The sequence below is a fragment of the Chlorocebus sabaeus genome, chromosome 28 (assembly GCF_047675955.1).
Source record: "Chlorocebus sabaeus isolate Y175 chromosome 28, mChlSab1.0.hap1, whole genome shotgun sequence".
Lineage (NCBI taxonomy): Eukaryota > Metazoa > Chordata > Mammalia > Primates > Cercopithecidae > Chlorocebus > Chlorocebus sabaeus.
This window is the reverse complement of record NC_132931.1, coordinates 20,582,250-20,601,460: the sequence shown is the minus strand read 5'-3', so window position 1 is coordinate 20,601,460 and position 19,211 is coordinate 20,582,250. Positions and strand designations below refer to the sequence as shown.

Here is a 19,211-nt window from a genome sequence, read left to right as displayed (position 1 = left end):
CCAATACACCGTCAGTAACCATTATGACACACCAGAGGAGGAAACAGACTCAAAAGTATCAAGAATCCTAACAAGAAACAAGCAAGACCTTTCCAAAGAAAACCATAAAACTTCCCTGGAACACAGAAAAGACAACCTCAATAAGTCACAAAAAAAATTTTGTGGAATATAAAAGCTGATTCCAAAATTCATACAAATAGAAGGCCAAGAACACTGTCTGAAAAAACAATGAAGAAAGAGGTTCTTATGGCCAGGCGAGGTGGCTCACACCTGTAATATCAGGACTTTGGGAGGCTTGAGGAGGGAAAATCGCTTGAGCCCAGGAGTTTGAGATCAGCCTGGGCAAGATGGTGAGATACCATCTCTACCAAAAAAAAAAAGAAAAAGGTACTCACTTTACTAGATATTAAAGCATATATATATATATATATATATATATTTTTTTTTTTTTTTTTTTTTTTTTGAGGCAGAGTCTCGCTTTGTCGCCCAGGCTGGAGTGCAGTGGCCAGATCTCAGCTCACTGCAAGCTCCGCCTTCCGGGTTCACGCCATTCTCCTGCCTCAGCCTCCCGAGTAGCTGGGACTACAGGCGCCCGCCATCACGCCCGGCTAGTTTTTTGTATTTTTTAGTGGAGACGGGGTTTCACCGTGTTAACCAGGATGGTCTCGATCTCTTGACCTCGTGATCCGCCCGTCTCGGCCTCCCAAAGTGCTGGGATTACAGGCTTGAGCCACCGCGCCCGGCCGATATTAAAGCATATTTTTTTAAAAAATGAAGTATTAAAACAGTGTGGTAAGGACCTCACTAAATAAATTATGGTATAACAAGATAATGGAATACTATGCGACTCTTAAAAAAAAAAAACGCTATTGTGGGCCGGGTGTGTTGACTCACGCCTGTAATCCCAGCACTTTCAGAGGTCAAGGCAGGAGGCTCGCTTCTTAGATATGGCATCAAAAGCACAGGCAACAAAAGAAAAATAGATCAACTGGTCTTCATCAAAACTGAAAACTTCAGTGCCTCAAAGGACATCATCAAGAAAGTGGAAGAGAAGCCACAGAATGGGAGAAAATACGTGTAAGTCACACGTCCGAGAAAAGAACTGTACCTGGAATTCGTAAAAACTCTCGCAACTCAATTATAGACACAAATAACCATTGTGGTTCAAGTGGGTGAAAAGTTTGTTTTGTTGGTTTTTTGCTTTCTAGTTTTTTGGGGACGGGGTCTTGCTCTGTCACCCAGGCTGGAGTGCAGGAGATCAGAACTCACTGCAGCCTCAAAATCTTGGGTTCCAGCAATCCTCCAACCTCAGCCTCTCAAATAACTGGGACTACAGGCATGTGTAACCATGCCTAGCTAACTTCTTAATTTTCTGTAGAGACAGGATCTTGCTAAGTTGCCCAGGCTGGTCTCAAACCTCTGGCTTCAAGTGATCCTCCTGCCTCAGTCTCCTAAAGAGCTGGGATTACAGGCGTGAGTCACTGTGCCCAGCGGCAAAGGGTCTGAATAGACATCTCTCCAAGGAAAATATAAAAGTGACCAATAAGCACATGAAAAGATGCTCACCCTCATTAGCCTTGGGGAGGTGCCAATCAAAACCACAAGGAGATACCACTTCCCAGACACACTAGGATATCTAGAATCAGAAGGTCACATATCACAGTGCTGGCGAGGACATGGAGAAAGTCCAACCCCCGGCCAGGCGCAGTGGCTCATGCCTGTGATTTCAGCACTTTTGGGAGGCCGAGGAGGGTGGATCACATGAGGTCAGGAGTTCAAGACCAGCCCAGCCAACAAGATGAAACCCTGTCTGTACAAAAAAATACAAAATTAGCTGGGCATGGTGGTGCATGCCTGTAATCCCAGCTACTCGGGAGGCTGAGAGAGGAGAATCACTTGAATCCGGGAGGCGGAGGTTGTGGTGAGCCAAGATTGTGCCATTGCACTCCAGCCTGGGCAACAAGAGTGAAACTCCATCAAAAAAAAAAGGGGGGGGGGGATAGAATGTTCAACAAAAGATTCTAAGACAGGTGTATCTTTCTTTTAGAACAAAAGAAGTTAGATCCCTATCGCACATAAAACATAAATTCAAATTGGTTCTAAAAAATATAAAAGAGAAGCACTTCTTTTGGAAGAAAAATCAGAAATCATAAAGAAAAAAAACTGACCTTACATCAAATATAGCTCAATAAAAAGCTGTTTTTTAAAACCACATACTCAGAATGACGAGACTACACCTACAAGAGTGGCCAAAATTAAGAAGCTAGCAGCACCACATGTCAACCATGTGGAGGCACCAGGACCCTCATGCTTCTTTTTTGTTCAATGTTTTGGGTTTTTTTGGTTTTTTGTTTTTTGGTTTTTTTTTTGAGACAGGGTCTCACTCTGTCACCCAGGCTGGAGTGCAGTGGTGCAATCTTGGCTCACTGCAGCCTCAGGTGATTCTCCCATCTCCGCCTCCCTAGTAGCTGAGAGACTACAGGTGCGGGCCACCATGCCTGGCTAATTTTTGTATTTTTTGTACAGACGGGGTTTCACCATGCTGCCCCGGCTGGTCTCAAACTCCTGAACTCAAGTAATCCTTCTGCCTCGGCCTCTCAAAAGTGCTAAGATTACAGGCATGAACCACCGCGCCCAGCCAGCATCTTCTCAAAAAATTAACCACACACTTACTATAGGATCCAGCAATTCCGGTCCTAGGAACGAAAGCATAGAAAGACGCAGATGCAAATGTTAACAGCACATTCAAAACAGCCCCAAGTTGGAAACAACTCAGTCTCCAGACTCTGGTAAATGGGTGAGAGAACCTGATCATTCCGCAACACGGACTATTTCAGCCCTGAAAACGGATCAAAAACGGATGGACACGGGGCAGCGCGGCCACAAAGACGGATGGACACGGGGCGGTGTGGCCACAAAAATGGATGGGCACAGGGCAGCGCAGCTCAGCCCTGAAAATGGATGGACATGGGGTAGTGTGGCCAGCAGGCGGCCCATGGACTATTACTCAGCCACAAAAACGGATGGACACGGGGGGCAGCGTGGCCGGCAGGGATGGAGGAGGGAGCCGGCCTCCTGCCGCCTACGCGGGCCTCAGAGAGACCATGTGGGTTCTCGAGGTCTCAGTTTTCCCACACATAAGACAGTTCCGGTTCCACCTGCCGTTCAGCCCTGCACATGTATGAGTCCAGAATTCAGCGGGCAGACCCCCCCTCCCCCGGCACGCAGCAGTCAGACAGGAGACAGTAAAAACAATGTGGGCGGGGGAGGGTGGAATTCCACTGAGAAAAACAACTTGGGCTCCCAGGTCGCCTCTGCAGACACCAGCAACCACTCGGCCCCACGAGTTCAGACACAAAATCCCACTGCCAGAGCGGTTATGCTTCTTGGGGCAAAATACCATTGGTCTGAAGTATTTTGGCTCAGAGCAAATTCTCATGGCCATGAAGTTCACGGCCTCATTTGATGGTTTTATAAAGCTGTGGGCTTCATGCTTAAGTAATTCACACTGATTTTCAAGATTACAAAAGCAGCAAATCAAGAGTTTCTACACACTGGTCCAAGCCGAGTAGCCCTGCTCTCTTCCGCCGACCACTACCTGCGCCCCGCGTTCTGTGAGGTGCAGGCCCCACAGCCGGACGGTCAAGCCGCTTACTGTGGCCCATGAAGCCTTCCGCAGCCACCGCACTCACACAGGGCAGCGTGCCACACACCCGCCGCACTCACACAGGGCAGCGTGCCGCACCCGCCGCACTCACACAGGGCAGCGTGCCACACACCCGCCGCACTCACACAGGGCAGCGTGCCACACACCCGCCGCACTCACACAGGGCAGCGTGCCGCACCCGCCGCACTCACACAGGGCAGCGTGCCACACACCCGCCGCACTCACACAGGACAGCGTGCCACACACACCCACCACACTCACACAGGGCAGCGTGCCACACACACCCACCACACTCACACAGGGCAGCGTGCCACACACACCCGCCGCACTCACACAGGACAGCGTGCCACACACACCCACCGCACTCACACAGGGCAGCGTGCCACACACCCACCCACCGCACTCACACAGGCCAGCGTGCCACACACACCCACCGCACTCACACAGGGCAGTGTGCCGCACACACCCACCGCACTCACACAGGGCAGTGTGCCACACACACCCACCGCACTCACACAGGCCAGCGTGCCGCACCCACCCACCGCACTCACACAGGGCAGCGTGCCGCACCCACCCACCGCACTCACACAGGGCAGCGTGCCGCACCCACCCACCGCACTCACACAGGGCAGTGTGCCACACACCCACCGCACTCACACAGGGCAGCGTGCTGCACCCACCCGAGGTCACTGCACTCACACAGCGCAGCGTGCCACACACCCACCGCACTCACACAGGCCAGCGTGCCGCACCCACCCACCGCACTCACACAGGGCAGTGTGCCACACACCCACCGCACTCACACAGGGCAGCGTGCTGCACCCACCCGAGGTCACTGCACTCACACAGCGCAGCGTGCCACACACCCACCGCACTCACACAGGCCAGCGTGCCGCACCCACCCACCGCACTCACACAGGGCAGTGTGCCACACACCCACCGCACTCACACAGGGCAGCGTGCTGCACCCACCCGAGGTCACTGCACTCACACAGCGCAGCGTGCCACACACCCACCGCACTCACACAGGCCAGCGTGCCGCACCCACCCACCGCACTCACACAGGGCAGTGTGCCACACACCCACCGCACTCACACAGGGCAGCGTGCTGCACCCACCCGAGGTCACTGCACTCACACAGCGCAGCGTGCCACACACCCACCGCACTCACACAGGCCAGCGTGCCGCACCCACCCACCGCACTCACACAGGGCAGCGTGCCGCACCCACCCACCGCACTCACACAGGGCAGCGTGCCGCACCCACCCACCGCACTCACACAGGGCAGTGTGCCACACACCCACCGCACTCACACAGGGCAGCGTGCTGCACCCACCCGAGGTCACTGCACTCACACAGCGCAGCGTGCCGCACCCACCCGAGGCCTTGTCTGAGCCCCAATGGTCCTTACACGGCACCTGAACACACGGACCCTGCCCTGGGCCGAGCCTCCGCTGGCTCGCAGCCGGCCACAGGAAGGGATCCTGGTCTCTGCTAGTGGGCTCCATGAGGTAACCAGAGTCAGAAACCAGGGGTGAGTCTCTTCCCCAGGACAGACGGCCAGGTGACTGAAACCAGCACAGCACCCACGCCTCTGCCCCAGCACCTCCCGGCTGCTAAGAATCGCTGTGGAGATGCCTGTGTGGACAGAAAGTGTTGCACACATAAGGGATTCTTATGAGGCAGAGGAAGCCAGGGGGGTTCTGCTGACAACACTGGACTGAGGGAGCCCACCTTTCATCTCCAGGCAGCCAAACGGCACCGACAGCAGCAGGGAAGCGGCCGGGTCATACAGGGGCCTCCACGCCAGCAGCCACTCAGCTGGCTCTGCATGGGGTGGTTGCACGTATGCCACCTTCCCTGGCATACAGGTCCATGGCTTCAGACAGAAACAGAGAAGCTAAGGGTCCCCTTTAGTGGGACTGGAGAGGGAGGGGGAGGGTGAAGGACAGAAAGACCTGCCGAGTCACATGGCCTCCTTCCACGTCCACCGACCCCAAGGGATGCTGGGCAGCAGGCCCGGCTCAGCCAGGGCCCCACAGTCCCCCTCAAAGGGCATTGTGTCATTTGAAACCTCATCCTCACAACCCGCTCAAGTGGGAAACCAGGCCTGGAAGGGTTAAAGGAACATGAAGACAGAACTCCTAAACCCCAGCTCCCCGGGGAGGGCTTAGCTACGAAACAGGAAGCAGACAGGGCAAACCCTGGGACCCCTCTGGTCCACAAGAGGAAAGGCCCAAGGCGCCAACCCCAGCGGCAGAACCTCCTGCCCGCCGAGCTGAGGAGGGCAGAAGCGGCAGGTGCCAGTCCCTTCTAAGACCAGCGAGCAATCATACCACCCAGTCACCAAGACACGAGATAGGCCCGTGGGAGCAGCTGTTCCTCCTGCCGCGGCCACCACAAGCCACCCACCTCCCCAGCACTCCAGACCAGCAGGGGCCTCTGGGATGGTGAGCTCAGCAAACAACGCCCAGAGCTGAGACCCTGAGGCCCTGGTGCCCAGGACCAAGGAACGGCCAAACCTCACTGGTGCCAGACAGAGGCACCAGGGACTGAAGCCTGGGAGAGTGAGTGTACCCGGCCCAGGCAGCTTCCCGGGGCCAAGCCCACAGGCCTGAGTGGGAACTGGAACGCTGAGGGAGCGCTCCCCAAGGGGCGATGAAGTCCCGTCACTTGGGGACATGGCGGCGATCCTGGCGCAAGCTCAGAGCGCTCATGCTGTGGGAAGAGGCTGCACGGGGCCCCGGGAGCGGCCGCTGACCCGCAGGCTCCCCGGACAGACGCTGCCGGGAGGACAACATGATGGCCCACGGGGGGACACAGGCTTCTCCCTCCTTGATGGCGGATTCCGGAGGTCCGTCCAGGATCCACTGGGGGAGGGGAGGAGCCAGCGCAGTACTTTTCCACAAGCTCCCCGGAGCCCAGGAATGCTGCTCCCCAGGCCCAGCCGCCCACCCTTCTAAGCACTTAGGTTCAGCTTCAAAAAAAAGCTTGAAACCCTTTTTTTTTTTTTTAACAATTTCCCATGAGAACCAGGGAGAGTCAGCAAGGAAATATCCATATTAGCAGAGATACCCCCTTTAATGTGGAGACTGGCTCCCGACACACAAGAACATGAGCCCCCGAGCCCCCACACGAAGTCACAGAGGCCCATCTGAAAACCCTCCCAGTAGCCTGGAAACTGGCCACAGGAGCATGCACTTTGCAGAGAATCCAGCCGAAGGCAGCTCCTTCCACCAGCTCCCTCAGAAGGAACGTGGCTGCCGACCCCTGCTGGTGAACCGGGCCCCACTGAGACCACATTCCCTGGCTTCCCAGGCCCTTTTCCCGCTGCCAGCTCCTCCAAAGGCTAAGGAACCGGCTCCAGGTCGCTTCCCAATGCTCAGCTGGGCGGGCCTGAGACCAACTCCGCGCCAGTGGCCGGAAAGCCAGTGCGAGTGTGGTGACTGCCGGCAGCCGCGTGTTCCAGACCAGCAGAGTCCAGCCCTCAAAGCGGAGCTGAAGGAAACAAAGGCTTCTTCTTTCCCTTCTTGCTTTCCAACTTTCTTTCGATCAACACGTATTTTAATAATGAAAAATAATTACTTGGATCACATACTTTAAAATAATTACTTGAACTTAAACAAAAGGACAGACACCAGCCCCTCACTTGGGTACGAGTTTTAATCTCTGCCCACAGTCACCATAAGCCGAGCTGTCATGGGGGTCCTGCCAGTGACCAGCGGCCTGTGTGGGGATCAGGCAGGAGGAGGGTTCACCAAGAAGGGAGAGTCAGAAGCCTCTTGACTAAACTCAAAAAGTTCAGGGTGATGCCACGCCCACCAAAGTCTTGTGTACCTGAGGCTCTGTGGAATCGGGACTGGGCTGAACCACAGAACAAGAGATCCAACAGCTCTCGGGAAACCAGTGTCCATCTGGAACCCAGAAACCAAAAAGCACCCACATAACTGGACCTCAGGCTGTGAAGAAGGCACGAATAAGAGGCAGTCGGCCTGGGGACACAGGAATTGAACAGCTCGTGGAGGAGGAGGAGCTGAAATTCAGGGTGAGGCTCAGGTGGAACGCTGGGCTGCCTCCTGACCCACTGCACAGGAGCCATAGGACCTCTGCACCTGCCAGGCCTCGCCTCCGGGTGACCTTGGGGTGTTCCGCTAAAGAGAGCCCAGGACAAGCTGTCTGGCTGTGCTGGGGGTGCTGTCTGGCTTTCCTCGCCCCTCGGGGGTGGCAGTGAGAGACGACCCTCTGAGATAGCCAGGACCTCCTCTAGGCACGTACCCCGGCTTCTCCCCTCCACCCACGCCTGCTGAGCCGCCTGCAGCCACAGACGTGGTGGACGTGATTTTATACCACCTTCCGAGAGCTCAGCACTGCCTCACTGGACAGGATCCCAGAGTGAGCTGGGCCACACCCAGCAACCAGGCACACTCCACTGTCCCAGGCATCTGCGGCTGGGTAGCCCAGGGACCCCTCCAAGCACCGGCTGTGCCCACCTCCTGCTGGAAGCCGCTTTGAAGAAGGGCCCGCATGGGCTCCCCCTTTCCACCTCCCTCCGCACAGCGGCCCTTTTCTCCTTTCATGAAAAACAGGGCCACCTGCCACCCCGCATCTCACAATGGCACACCGCCCCAGGCACGAGACCTCCAGCACTAAACAACGGCAGAGCTTGAACCCTGGCGTCACCCTGGGGAAGTGAACAAATGTAACAAGTTGGCTCCGGGCCCTTGAACAACTTAGGGACCCAGTCTAGCTGTCACTTACTGATCGATCTTTAAAATAAATTCTGAAAATATGTGCCCCAAACCACAGAATGGTCTCAAAGTTTAAGGACTTAAGCAACAAAGCTACAACAACACTCTCGTTCCCATTTACTCATCTGTGTCAACAAGGCTGCTTGGCACAGAAATCTGACGTGAGAACAGGAACACAGCCCGTGGAAACCCGCTTTCTCTCGAACAACGACACGCAGATCCACAGGTGAGTGCGCCAACCGCAGAGACACGAAAAGCCCTGCCCTTCGCGGGGTGGTGACATGGGGTCACAAGGCCCTGACCACGATGCGATGCATGCCTCATCGGATTTCACTTTACGTAGAATCATTTGTGAAAATTCCTAATCGATTATGCTGTTTTGATCAACAGCATGCTACTAACGGTAAACACAGTTCAACGTAGAAGAAAAATTTTAACACTCAGAACTTGGTGGGTAAAAAAATTTTTTATATTTTCAAATTTAAATGTATATGCATCTTTTTGTGGAAGATAAACATGATACAGGACATAACAAAATACTTTCAAGAATAAAAATGCAGGGCTGGGCGTGGTGGCTCACGCCTGTAATCCCAGCACTTTGGGAGTCCGAGGCGGGGGGATCACGAGGTCAGGAGATCGAGACCATCCTGGCTAACACAGTGAAACCCCGTCTCTACTAAAAATACAAAAAGATTAGCCGGGCGTGGTGGCGGGCACCGGTAGTCCCAGCTACTTGGGAGGCTGAGGCAAGAGAATGGCGTGAACCCAGGAGGCGGAGCTGGCAGTGGGCCAAGATGGCACCACTGCACGCCAGCCTGGGTGACAGAGTGAGACTCTGTCTCAGGAAAAAAAAAAAAAAGAATAAAAATGCAGGCCAGGTGCGGTGGCTCACGCCTGTAATTCCAGCATGTTGGGAAGCCAAGGCGGGTAGATCACTTGAGGTCGGGAGTTAAGACCAGCCTGGTCAACATGGTGAAACTCCATCTCTATAAAATATACAAAGAATTAGTTGGGTGCGGTGGTGTGCACCTGTAATCCTGGCTACTTGTGGGGCTGAGGCAGGAGAATCGCTGGAACCCAGGAGATGGAGGTTGCACTGAGCCGAGATCCCACCACTGCACTCCAGCCTGGGTGATCTGGGTGATGCTGCACTCCAGCCTGGGTGACACAGCGAGACTGTGTCTTAAGAAAACGAGGAATAAAAATGCGTAACTTTAGGAGAAGATGGCTCACGTATCTTTTCAGGTGAATGGTGGTGGATACTCAGATCTCAACATTATTTATAATCCACTGCACAGTTTAGAAAGTGAGGCCAACGGGTGGTTTTCATATGGACAATAACCATGTTATTCGACGTGAACATTTCTAGATGTGCGTTTTTAACCACAGGCTTTCAGGCCACGCCCCTGCGCATGCCCAGGTGAGGAGCCGCCGCCCACACCTTCCCAGAGCACAACCAAAGGCCTGCTGCAGGCCCCTCACCACCCTGAGTGCCGCCACCAAGTCCCCTACACATCACTGCACCCAAAACAGCAGTGTCCTGATGGCTAAAAAAGGCAATCGTGGGATTCCAACTCAAAATTTACTAAAATCCTTTTTTGTCCTACAATTGCTTCTGGAAGGCACCAAGCCCATCCACGCCTCCGCATCTGTTCCAGCCTCTGCTCCACAGAGACCAGCAGGCTGAGCCGCCCCCTCCCTCTAGATCAGAAAACAGGTGGATCCCAGAGGGCGGGGCCAGCGAAGCACTGGCGGCCTTACCTTGGAGCTGGCTCCATCGACGCTTGGCACGGCCTCAGGGCCCAGCAGTGGCCCCTCTGCTGAGGCCTTCTTCAGCTTTTTGTTCTTTTTCTCCGTCACTTCAGGAACTTTTCTCTTCTGTTTTGCCATCCTGCAACAGAGAAAGTAAACTGCTGAAAATAAGGAAATAAAAGGCTTAGCTCATATAAAATATTTTTAAATAAAAAGAAATAGGGCACTCTCCCGTTTTTTAAAAAAAGTATTTCAGAAAATATGGAAAACATATAAAAGTTAAACTCAAATCCCCACATTTCATCACCCATGGCAACGAATTTGACATTTTGGTGTATTTCCTTTCCATCTTTTTTTTTTTTTTTTTGAGTCAGGGTCTCACCCTGTCACCCAGGCTGGGGTGCGGTGGCGCGATCTCAGCTCATCTCACCGTCACCCAGGCTGGAGTGCGGCAGTGGGATCTCGGCTCATCTCACTCTGTCACCCGGGCTGGAGTGCGGTGACACAATCTCGGCTCATCTCACTATCACCCAGGCTGGAGTGCGGCAGTGCAATCTCGGGTCATCTCACTCTGTCACCCGGGCTGGAGTGTGGTGACACAATCTTGGCTCATCTCACTGTCACCTAGGCTGGAGTGCGGCAGTGCGATCTCGGGTCATCTCACCCTGTCACCCAGGCTGGAGTGCGGTGGCACAATCTTGGATCACTGCATCCTCAAAATCCCAGGCTCAAGCCACCCTCCCACCTCAGCCTCCTGAGTAGCTGTAATCACAGGCGTGTGCCACCATGCCTGGCTAACTTAAATTTTTTGTAGAGGCAGGGTCTTGCTATGCTGCCCAGGCTGGTCTTAAACCCCCTGGTTCAAGCCATCCTCTGCCTCGGCCTCTCCAAGCGCTGGGGCCACTGCCGTGCGCTGCTGTACCCGGCCCCGTTCGGTCTTTTTTCTGACTGTTTTTATTTAACACAGCTGCAATCATACATGGATTATATATTCTATATTTCTAACTGAACATGAACACAAAGCTTTTTTTTTTTTTTTTGAGACGGAGTCTTGCTCTGTAGCCCGGGCTGGACTGCAGTGGCCGGATCTCAGCTCACTGCAAGCTCCGCCTCCCGGGTTTACGCCATTCTCCTGCCTCAGCCTCCGGAGTAGCTGGGACTACAGGCGCCCGCCACCTCGCCCGGCTAGTTTTTTGTATTTTTAGTAGAGACGGGGTTTCACCGTGTTAGCCAGGATGGTCTCGATCTCCTGACCTCGTGATCCGCCCGTCTCGGCCTCCCAAAGTGCTGGGATTACAGGCTTGAGCCACCGCGCCCGGCCAGAACACAAAGCTTTTAAGATTGAGAGAAATACCATCTTCAGTGACAGTATCATAATTTCCCAAAAGTGAAAATCTGCCTGCTCTCTAATCACTGAATATTTTGAATTGTTTTCACTTTCTCCTATCATGGGCTCACTCTGAAAGGAATGAGGCACATCCCCCATATATCTCCCAACTTCCTGAGCCCAGCACAAACACATTCCTCCATATTTCTTTCAAACTTCAGAAAAACATCACCTGGGAGATCTCCGATAAGGAATGCTAAATGTATAATGTTAACCAATTGTAATGCAGTAACCGAGAGAACTACCTTGTTCCCTGTAACTTTACATATCCTGTTTACATCGGGCTATAAAAAGCAAGCACTCGCATTGTTCAAGGCCCTCTTGTATGCTGTGGAATGGAGGGACCAAGTTCGAACTTGTAGTAAAGATCCTTGCCGCTTGGCTTTGACTCTGGACTCTGGTGGTCTTCTTTGGGGAACAAACGGTCTGGGTATAACAACTCGTGCTCCCCATCAACTAGGGAAGCTGTGGCACCACCCGGGCTGTGGGTGCCAGCCCTGCCCATCACAGGACACCTGGCCACCTTGGGTGGAGGGGCTCAAGGACCACCCTGAGTCTGGGATCTCCTCTGAGCATGCAAGGAGTATGGAGCAGGCCACGTATGAGGGGCATGTGGTTAGGCCTCCTTTCTCCAGCACAGCTGTCTCTAGAACAGCACGCCAGGATGGAGAAGTCCAGGGACGGCAGAACCCATGTCCTTTGTGGACTGTGTGAAGAGGGAGCCAAAAGAGGCAGCTGAGGCCACCAGACCTGGGAGCCTGCTGGAGGGGCTGGGGTAGCAGGCCCTGGGTCCCTGATGGAGGGGTACTGGCGGCTGTGGCTGGGACCTAAGGAAGAACCTGGGGTGGGGTGTGGGCAGGGAACGGGCTGCTTCTAGGAGGGAGAAGCAGGAGCCCAGCCCACACCTGCTGCTGCAGCCAAGCCTCCTGCATGGGCTCGCTCAGGCAGGACAGCAGGAGCAGAAGCAGCCCTCGCCCGAACCCATGTCCCTGTCCCCACCCCTCCTTTCCTGTCCCCACCCTCCCCACGGCCACCCCCTCACCCACATTCCTCCTTACTTACACTCCTCCCCACCCTCCAGCTCCCAGTCTCCCCTGCTGCCCCTACAGGCTAGAGCCTTAAAAGGAGCTGAGAACAGAAAAGTGTTCTGCAGAGCCCCAGGCTATGTAGGCCCCCAAGTGGGTGGGGGTGGGAGAGTACCACAGAGGTGCTGGGGAGCCGAGAGACAGGAACTCAACAACCAGCATGCTGCTTCATTACATGGCCTCCAGCCCAGACAGCTCAGACACACACCACACAGCCTCCAGCCCGGACAGCTCATACACACACCCACAAAGGACCACGTCAGTAAGCCAGGGAACACCAAGAAAGCCAAATCCCACCCCAAAATTAAAACAGTCCAGGCACAGTGGCTCACGCCTGTCATCCCAGCATTCTGGGAGGCTGAGGTAGGCAGACTGCTTGAGCCCAGGAGTTTGAGACCAGCCTGGGCAACATAGCGAGGCTCCATGTCTACAAAACATTTTTTAAAAATTGGCTATGCTTGGTGGTGCACACCTGTGGTCTCAGCTACTCAGGAGGCGGAGGTGGGAGGATTGCTTGAGCCCAGGAGGTTGAGGCTGCGGTGAGCCATGATTGCACCACTGCACTCCAGCCTGGGCAAAAGAATGAGACCTTGTGTTTAAAAAAAAAAAAAGTAAAGCAGGAAAGGTGACGGGAGAGTGGGAGTTAAAGGATGATCATCATGGAAAGGGCCTGGCAGCACTGAGCCCACCTAGAGCCGAGGTGTGGTCTAAATACCACTAGCTGTGAAAAAGAGTCAGGGGAGGTCAAGGCAGGCCTGGGATGCTAGGTGAGGCCAGAAACCAAGGAGACAGTTGAAGAGCAAACGCCCCGTCCAAAGGGCAGAGTCTGCACAAGGGCTCCCTCCATCCCACTTGGGGCTGTCACTGGTAACAGCCCACTGAAAGAATACTCCTATTGTGAAATCAGAAAACCCGAAGCCCCTTATTCTTTAATTGAGCCTTACATTTAAAAAGCATCAGAAGCCAGAGGCTACAGATTTCAATTAGCTGTGTAATAAGAAATCTTGGAAGAATGAGATACTGTTGACACAGGGGCTCTGAAAAGACAAAAGACCATGCCAGCCAATTACCTTGTGAGAGAAATAAGAAAAGTTCAGCAAATATTTACATACCCATTACTATAAAAGTTAAGTCAAATCTATATTCATTCTGTAAGTTATCATTTAAAAACTTAATCACTATGTCTATTTGCTAAAAAGGGATAAAAGACTTTTCCATATTATGGAAAAGTTTATTTTAATAGTTCTAAGGGAAAGTGACTCAAGCTTTGAGATAATGAATGTTTGTTATGGAAAATGACGTTTACTTTCATTTACTGTCAACTGATTTTCAACAACAGTGCCATGACAATTCAGTGGGAAAGACAAATGGTGCCAGGACAACTGGCTACCAACATATAAAAGAATTGATTTGGAGCCCTACCTCACACCATACACAAAACTAACTCCAAAATAGATCAAAGTCCTAAATGGAAGACCTAAAACTATAAAATTATAGAAGAAAACATAGGAGTAAATCTTCATGACCTTGGATTGGGCAATGGCCTCTCACATATGCCACCAAAAACAGGCAGCAAAAGAAAAAGAAAATAAATTGGACTACAACAAAATGTAAAACTTTTGTGCTGCAAAGGATGCCAGCAAGAAAGTAAAGAGGCTGGGTGCAGTGGCTCACGCCTGTAATCCCAGCACTTTGGGAGGCCGAGGCAGGAGGATCACTTGAGGCCAGGAGTTCCAGACCAGTCCCGACCACACAGCAAGACCGCATCTCTACACAAAACAAAGCAAAAAGAAAACCCAGGCCGGGCACGGTGGCTCACACCTCTAATCCCAGCACTTTGGGAGGTGGGAGGACTGCTTGAGCCCAGGAGTTCAAGACCAGCCTGGGCAACGTAGTAAGGCTCCATCTCTACAAAAAATACAAAAAATTAGCCGGGCATAGCGACGAACACCTGGAGTCCCAGCTACCTCAGAGGCTGAAGCGGAAGGATGAGCTGAGCTCAGGAAGTCGAGGTCGTAATAAGCCATGATTATTCCACTACAACCCAGCCTGGACAACAGAGTGAGAACCTGTATTTAAAAAAAAAAAAAAAAAAGGACCACCCATAGTATTGGAGAAAAATACCTGCAAATCACGTATCTGACAAGACACTAGTAACCAGAATATATAAAGACCTACAACAACTCAACAACAGGAGACAAATAACCCGGTTTTTAAATGGGGAAGGGATCTGAAGAGACGTTGCTCCAAAGATATATGAACGGCCACCAGGCACATGAAACGCAGCTCAGCATCATGGGTCATTTAGGAAATGCCAATCAAAGAGAAACGAACACATCTCCATAAAAACGTGTACAATGATGTCCACGGCAGTACGTGCCTAATATCCAAGCAGTCGAAACAACCTCCGTGTCTGTGCATCCATGGACGAAGGGGGAACCAAACATGGCGCATTCGCACAGGGGATACTATTCGGCCACCAAAGGAAATGGGACACTGACACGTGCCGCAACACGATGAACCCAGAAGACACTGTGCTGGGCGAGAGAAGCCAGACCCCCGAGACTCCGCACTGCAAATTCCACTTCTGTGAAAAGCTCAGGATATGTAAATTATACTGACAGAAAGGAGATCAGAGATTATTTAGGGATAGGGCAAGTGGAGGGAAGAGTGGGTGACCACGAAGGGCTACAGGATTTCTTGTGGGAGAAGGAAAATGTTCTAAAATTAGATTGTGGTGATGGTTCCACAACCCCTCGATATACTGGGAAAAAAAAAAAACTATAATCCCTCTCAAGTTATTTACCATAAATTTAAAAATGTAACACCTTAGCCGGGCGTGGTAGCATGTGCCTATAGTCCCAGCTACTCTGGAGGCGGAGGCAGGAGAATACTTGGACCTGGGAGGTGAAGGTTTCAGTGAGCCGAGATCGCGCCACCGCACTCCAGCCTGGGCGACAGAGCAAGACACCGTCTCAAAAAATAAATAAATAAATAAATAAATAAATAAATAAAATAAAAATATAACACCCACGTGCTACTTTACAATAATAATAAATGGGAGAAAGATTGTTCGCTATAAAGTTTGTTGTGAGAACCAAATTTGTGCCATATTTTTTCTACAAAAAATCAAGCCGTATGCCCAGCCTTGCAATATAGTGAAACCGTCACTACAAAAAAGATTTTGGCTGGAATGCAGTGGCATGATCACAGCTCACTGCAGCCTCAACCACCCAGGCTCAAGCGATCCTCCCAACTCAGCCTCTGCAGCAGCTGGGACTACAGGTGTACGCCACCATGTCCAGCTAATTTTTGTATTTTTTGTAGGAATGGGGTTTCATCATGTTGCCCAGACTGGTCTCAAACTCCTGGGCTCAAGCGATCCTCCGACCTTGGCGTTCCAAACTGCTGGGATTACAGGTGTGAGCCACCAGACCTGGCCCCAAAATACATATATTTTGTAGTTAGCTGGGCATGGTGGCCCACGCCTGTAGTCCCAGCTACTTGGGAGGCTGAGGCAGGAGAATCACTTCAGCCCAGGAGTTCAAGGGTGCAGCGAATCATGATCATGCCACTACACTCCAGCCTGGGTGACAGGGTGAGACACCCTGTCTCTTTAAAAAAAAAAAAAAAAAAAAAAAAGGGCAAGGCTGGGTACAGTAGCTCACACCTGTAATCCCAGCACTTTGGGAGGCTAAGGCGGGCAGATCACCTGAGGTCAAGAGTTCGAGACCAGCCTGACCAATATGGTGAAATCCTGTCTGAACTAAAAATAAACAAAAATTAGCTGGGTGTGGTGGCGGGTGCCTGCGGTCCCAGCTACTTGGGAGACTGAGACAGGGGAAGAACTTGAACCAGGGAGGTGGAGGTTACAGTGAGCCAAGATTGCGCCACTGCACTCTAGCCTAGGCGACAGAATGAGAGGAAAGAGGAGAGAAAAGAAAAGAAAAAAAGAAAAAGAGAGAGAGAGAAAAAGGAATGGGAGGGGAGGGGAGGGGAGGAAAGAAACAGTCATCTACCTGCCCTGTCTCTGACTTCTTTTCTCCCCCCATTCCATCAGGGTTTTGCCCCAACCACCTTGCCACAATGACACCCACCTGGCTAAATCCCATTGCCAACTCTCAGTATGCAACTTATCTGACCTAAGAGCATTGGACTGTTGATCCTTCCTTCTTTCTTGACAGGCGTTTTTCACCCGGCATCCAGCACAGACAGCACAACTCCTGCTTTTGCTCCCACCTCTTAATCGCCTGTCCTTGAACACTGAAGGACCCAGGCTTAGTGCTCAGCCTCCTCACTCCCTCGTGACCCCATTTGGTCACGTGGCTTCAAATACAACTAGATGCTGATGACTTTGTTTCCTCTCTTTACAGGTCTCTTATTAACCCTATCCTTGACCTACACGCCAACTCAACTGTGCATGTATACAGTTAAACATATATGCGGTCATATACATGTACCTAGACATATATATACATGTACATACCTGAACTCCTGACCTCTGTTTACACTGTTTATACAGATGTATACATACATACATACACACACACACACATATGTATGTATATATATGTGTATGGCCAGGCACAGTGGCTCACGCCTGTAATCCCAGCATTTTGGGAGGCCGAGGCAGGGAGATCACTTGAGGTCAGGAGTTGGAGACCAGCCTGGGACATGGTGAAACCCCGTCTCTACTGAAAATACAAAAAATAGCTGGGTGTGCTGGTGCACGCCTGTAATTCCAGCTACTTGGGAGGCTGAGGCAGGAGATTCATTTGAACCCAAGAGGTGGAGGTTGCAGTGAGCTGAGATCACGCCACTGCACTCCAGCCTGGACAACAGAGTGAGACTCTGTCTCAAAAAATATATATGTGTGTGTGTGTGTGTGTGTATAAACTGTGTATATACATAACTATATATATAAAACCATACATATGTACCTATATGTGTCATCTACACACATACCATCTCAAACTTAAGAAGTTGTAATCAATACCCTGATCACCCTCCACAAACCTGAGCTTTCCGGTGTTCATCCTCTCCAAAAACATCCATCTGATGAGGTTCACGTTGTAGCTCAAGCTTAAAACCTTGGTCCATCCACAACTCCTCTCTTTCTCACACACTCGTCCAACCTACCATCACCTCCCGTCGGTTTACCACTGAAATACACCCAGAATGTGACTCCCTTATGATCCCGTAGGTACCCAGTCCAAGCCACCACCTCTCACGATGGCTTTTAAACCCCTAAATCAGATTGTGTGTCACCTCCACTCAAAAACTTCCCAAGCTGTCCCCTTCCACTTGAAGGGAAAGTCAAGGTCCTTGCCAGTTGGTAAGGTCCACACCACTGGCCCCTCCCCGCATCTCTGGGCTTCACCTCCTCTTTCTCTGTTCCCAAATTGGCCACAGCTACACTGGGCTCCCTGCTGTTGCCCCGGCCTGGAATGTTCTGGTGCCTCACTCCTTCTCCTGCTTCCTCTCCACTCTCCAACCCCCTGTTCTCATCTTCTCCACGGCACTTATCACCACCTGCTCTGTGCACCTTGGTCATCTGTCTCTCCCCTCCAGAATGGAAGTTCACTAGATCACCGACTTGTCTCCACTTGTTGACAGCTGTAGCCCAAAGCCCCGAACAGTGCAGGAGGAACCCAATGAACGTTTTTTAAAAACGAATGAACGAAAGATGGAAGGAAGGAAGGAATGGAAAGCATGCTTATGATGGAAAGTGAGGCCGGGCTTGGTGGCTCACTCCCGTAATCCCAGCACTTTCGGAGGTCGAGGCGGGAGGATCCATCGCTTGAGACCAAGAATTCGAGACCAGCCTGGGTATCATAGTGAGACCCCGTTTCTACAAAAAACATTTTAAAAAATTAGCCCTGTGTGGTGGCGCGCGCATGCGGTCCCAGCTGCTGGGCAGGATGAGGCGGGAGGACAGCTTGAGTCCAGGAGGTGGAGGCCGCAGTAAGCTATGATCACGCCACTGCACTCCAGCCTGAGTGACACAATGAGACACTGCCTCAAAAATAAAAAAAGAGAGAAAGTGGGAGCTGAAAGCCTCGGAAGGCAATCAGGGAGTCTTCAGAGGAAGACAATTAAACCAGAGCCACAGCGAGGGCGGACGGCCTGAGACCTAGGAGCCAGTGGCGTCCCTTCCGCTCGCCTGTACTGAGTTAACCCAGAGCGGGTGCCGGTGTCGGAGCCCGCGCGGGACTGCAAGGGACGCACCAGCCTCCCCAGGACCGGGGACCCCAGGGCCGCCGCCCAATCGCGCCACGCCAGGCCTCCGCGCACCCACGTGGAGGGGGCGGAGCCTCGCGGGAGCCCGCCCCGGAGCTCTGGATCACCTCGGCGCCCTGACCCGCCGGCCACCCCGCCGCGGCCCCACGCTCCTACCTGCGCCCACCTCGCCCACCCAAGCTTGAGCAGCTGCGTCGCGGACGCCGGCTTCCGGCAGGGACCCGCGCCCCAGGTAAGCGTTAGTCCCGCCTTCATGAGCGCGGAGCCTCCCATTGGACGAGGTCAGCGTCCGTCTCTCCGCCGGCTAATGGCAAGCGACGGCAGCACGGAGG

The 19,211-nt window shown here is 52.5% G+C and overlaps 1 protein-coding gene across 2 annotated transcripts in view; it reads right to left on the bottom strand.

The window, feature by feature from the left end:
* Window positions 1-19,127, bottom strand: part of CHLSN (cholesin) — a 131,132-nt gene extending 112,005 nt beyond the window's left edge. The window contains exons 1-2 of one of the 2 annotated variants that reach the window (XM_008018888.3): window positions 19,036-19,127; window positions 10,177-10,306 (exon numbers count right to left, since the gene is read on the bottom strand). In XM_008018888.3, the coding sequence (XP_008017079.2) occupies window positions 10,177-10,305 (129 nt within the window). In that variant the 5' untranslated portion in view covers window position 10,306; window positions 19,036-19,127. Of the gene's footprint in view, window positions 1-10,176; window positions 10,307-17,655; window positions 17,691-19,035 lie in introns of those variants that run through there. The other variant, XM_073012886.1, reaches the window with a different exon arrangement.
* Window positions 19,128-19,211: the final 84 nt, after the last annotated feature.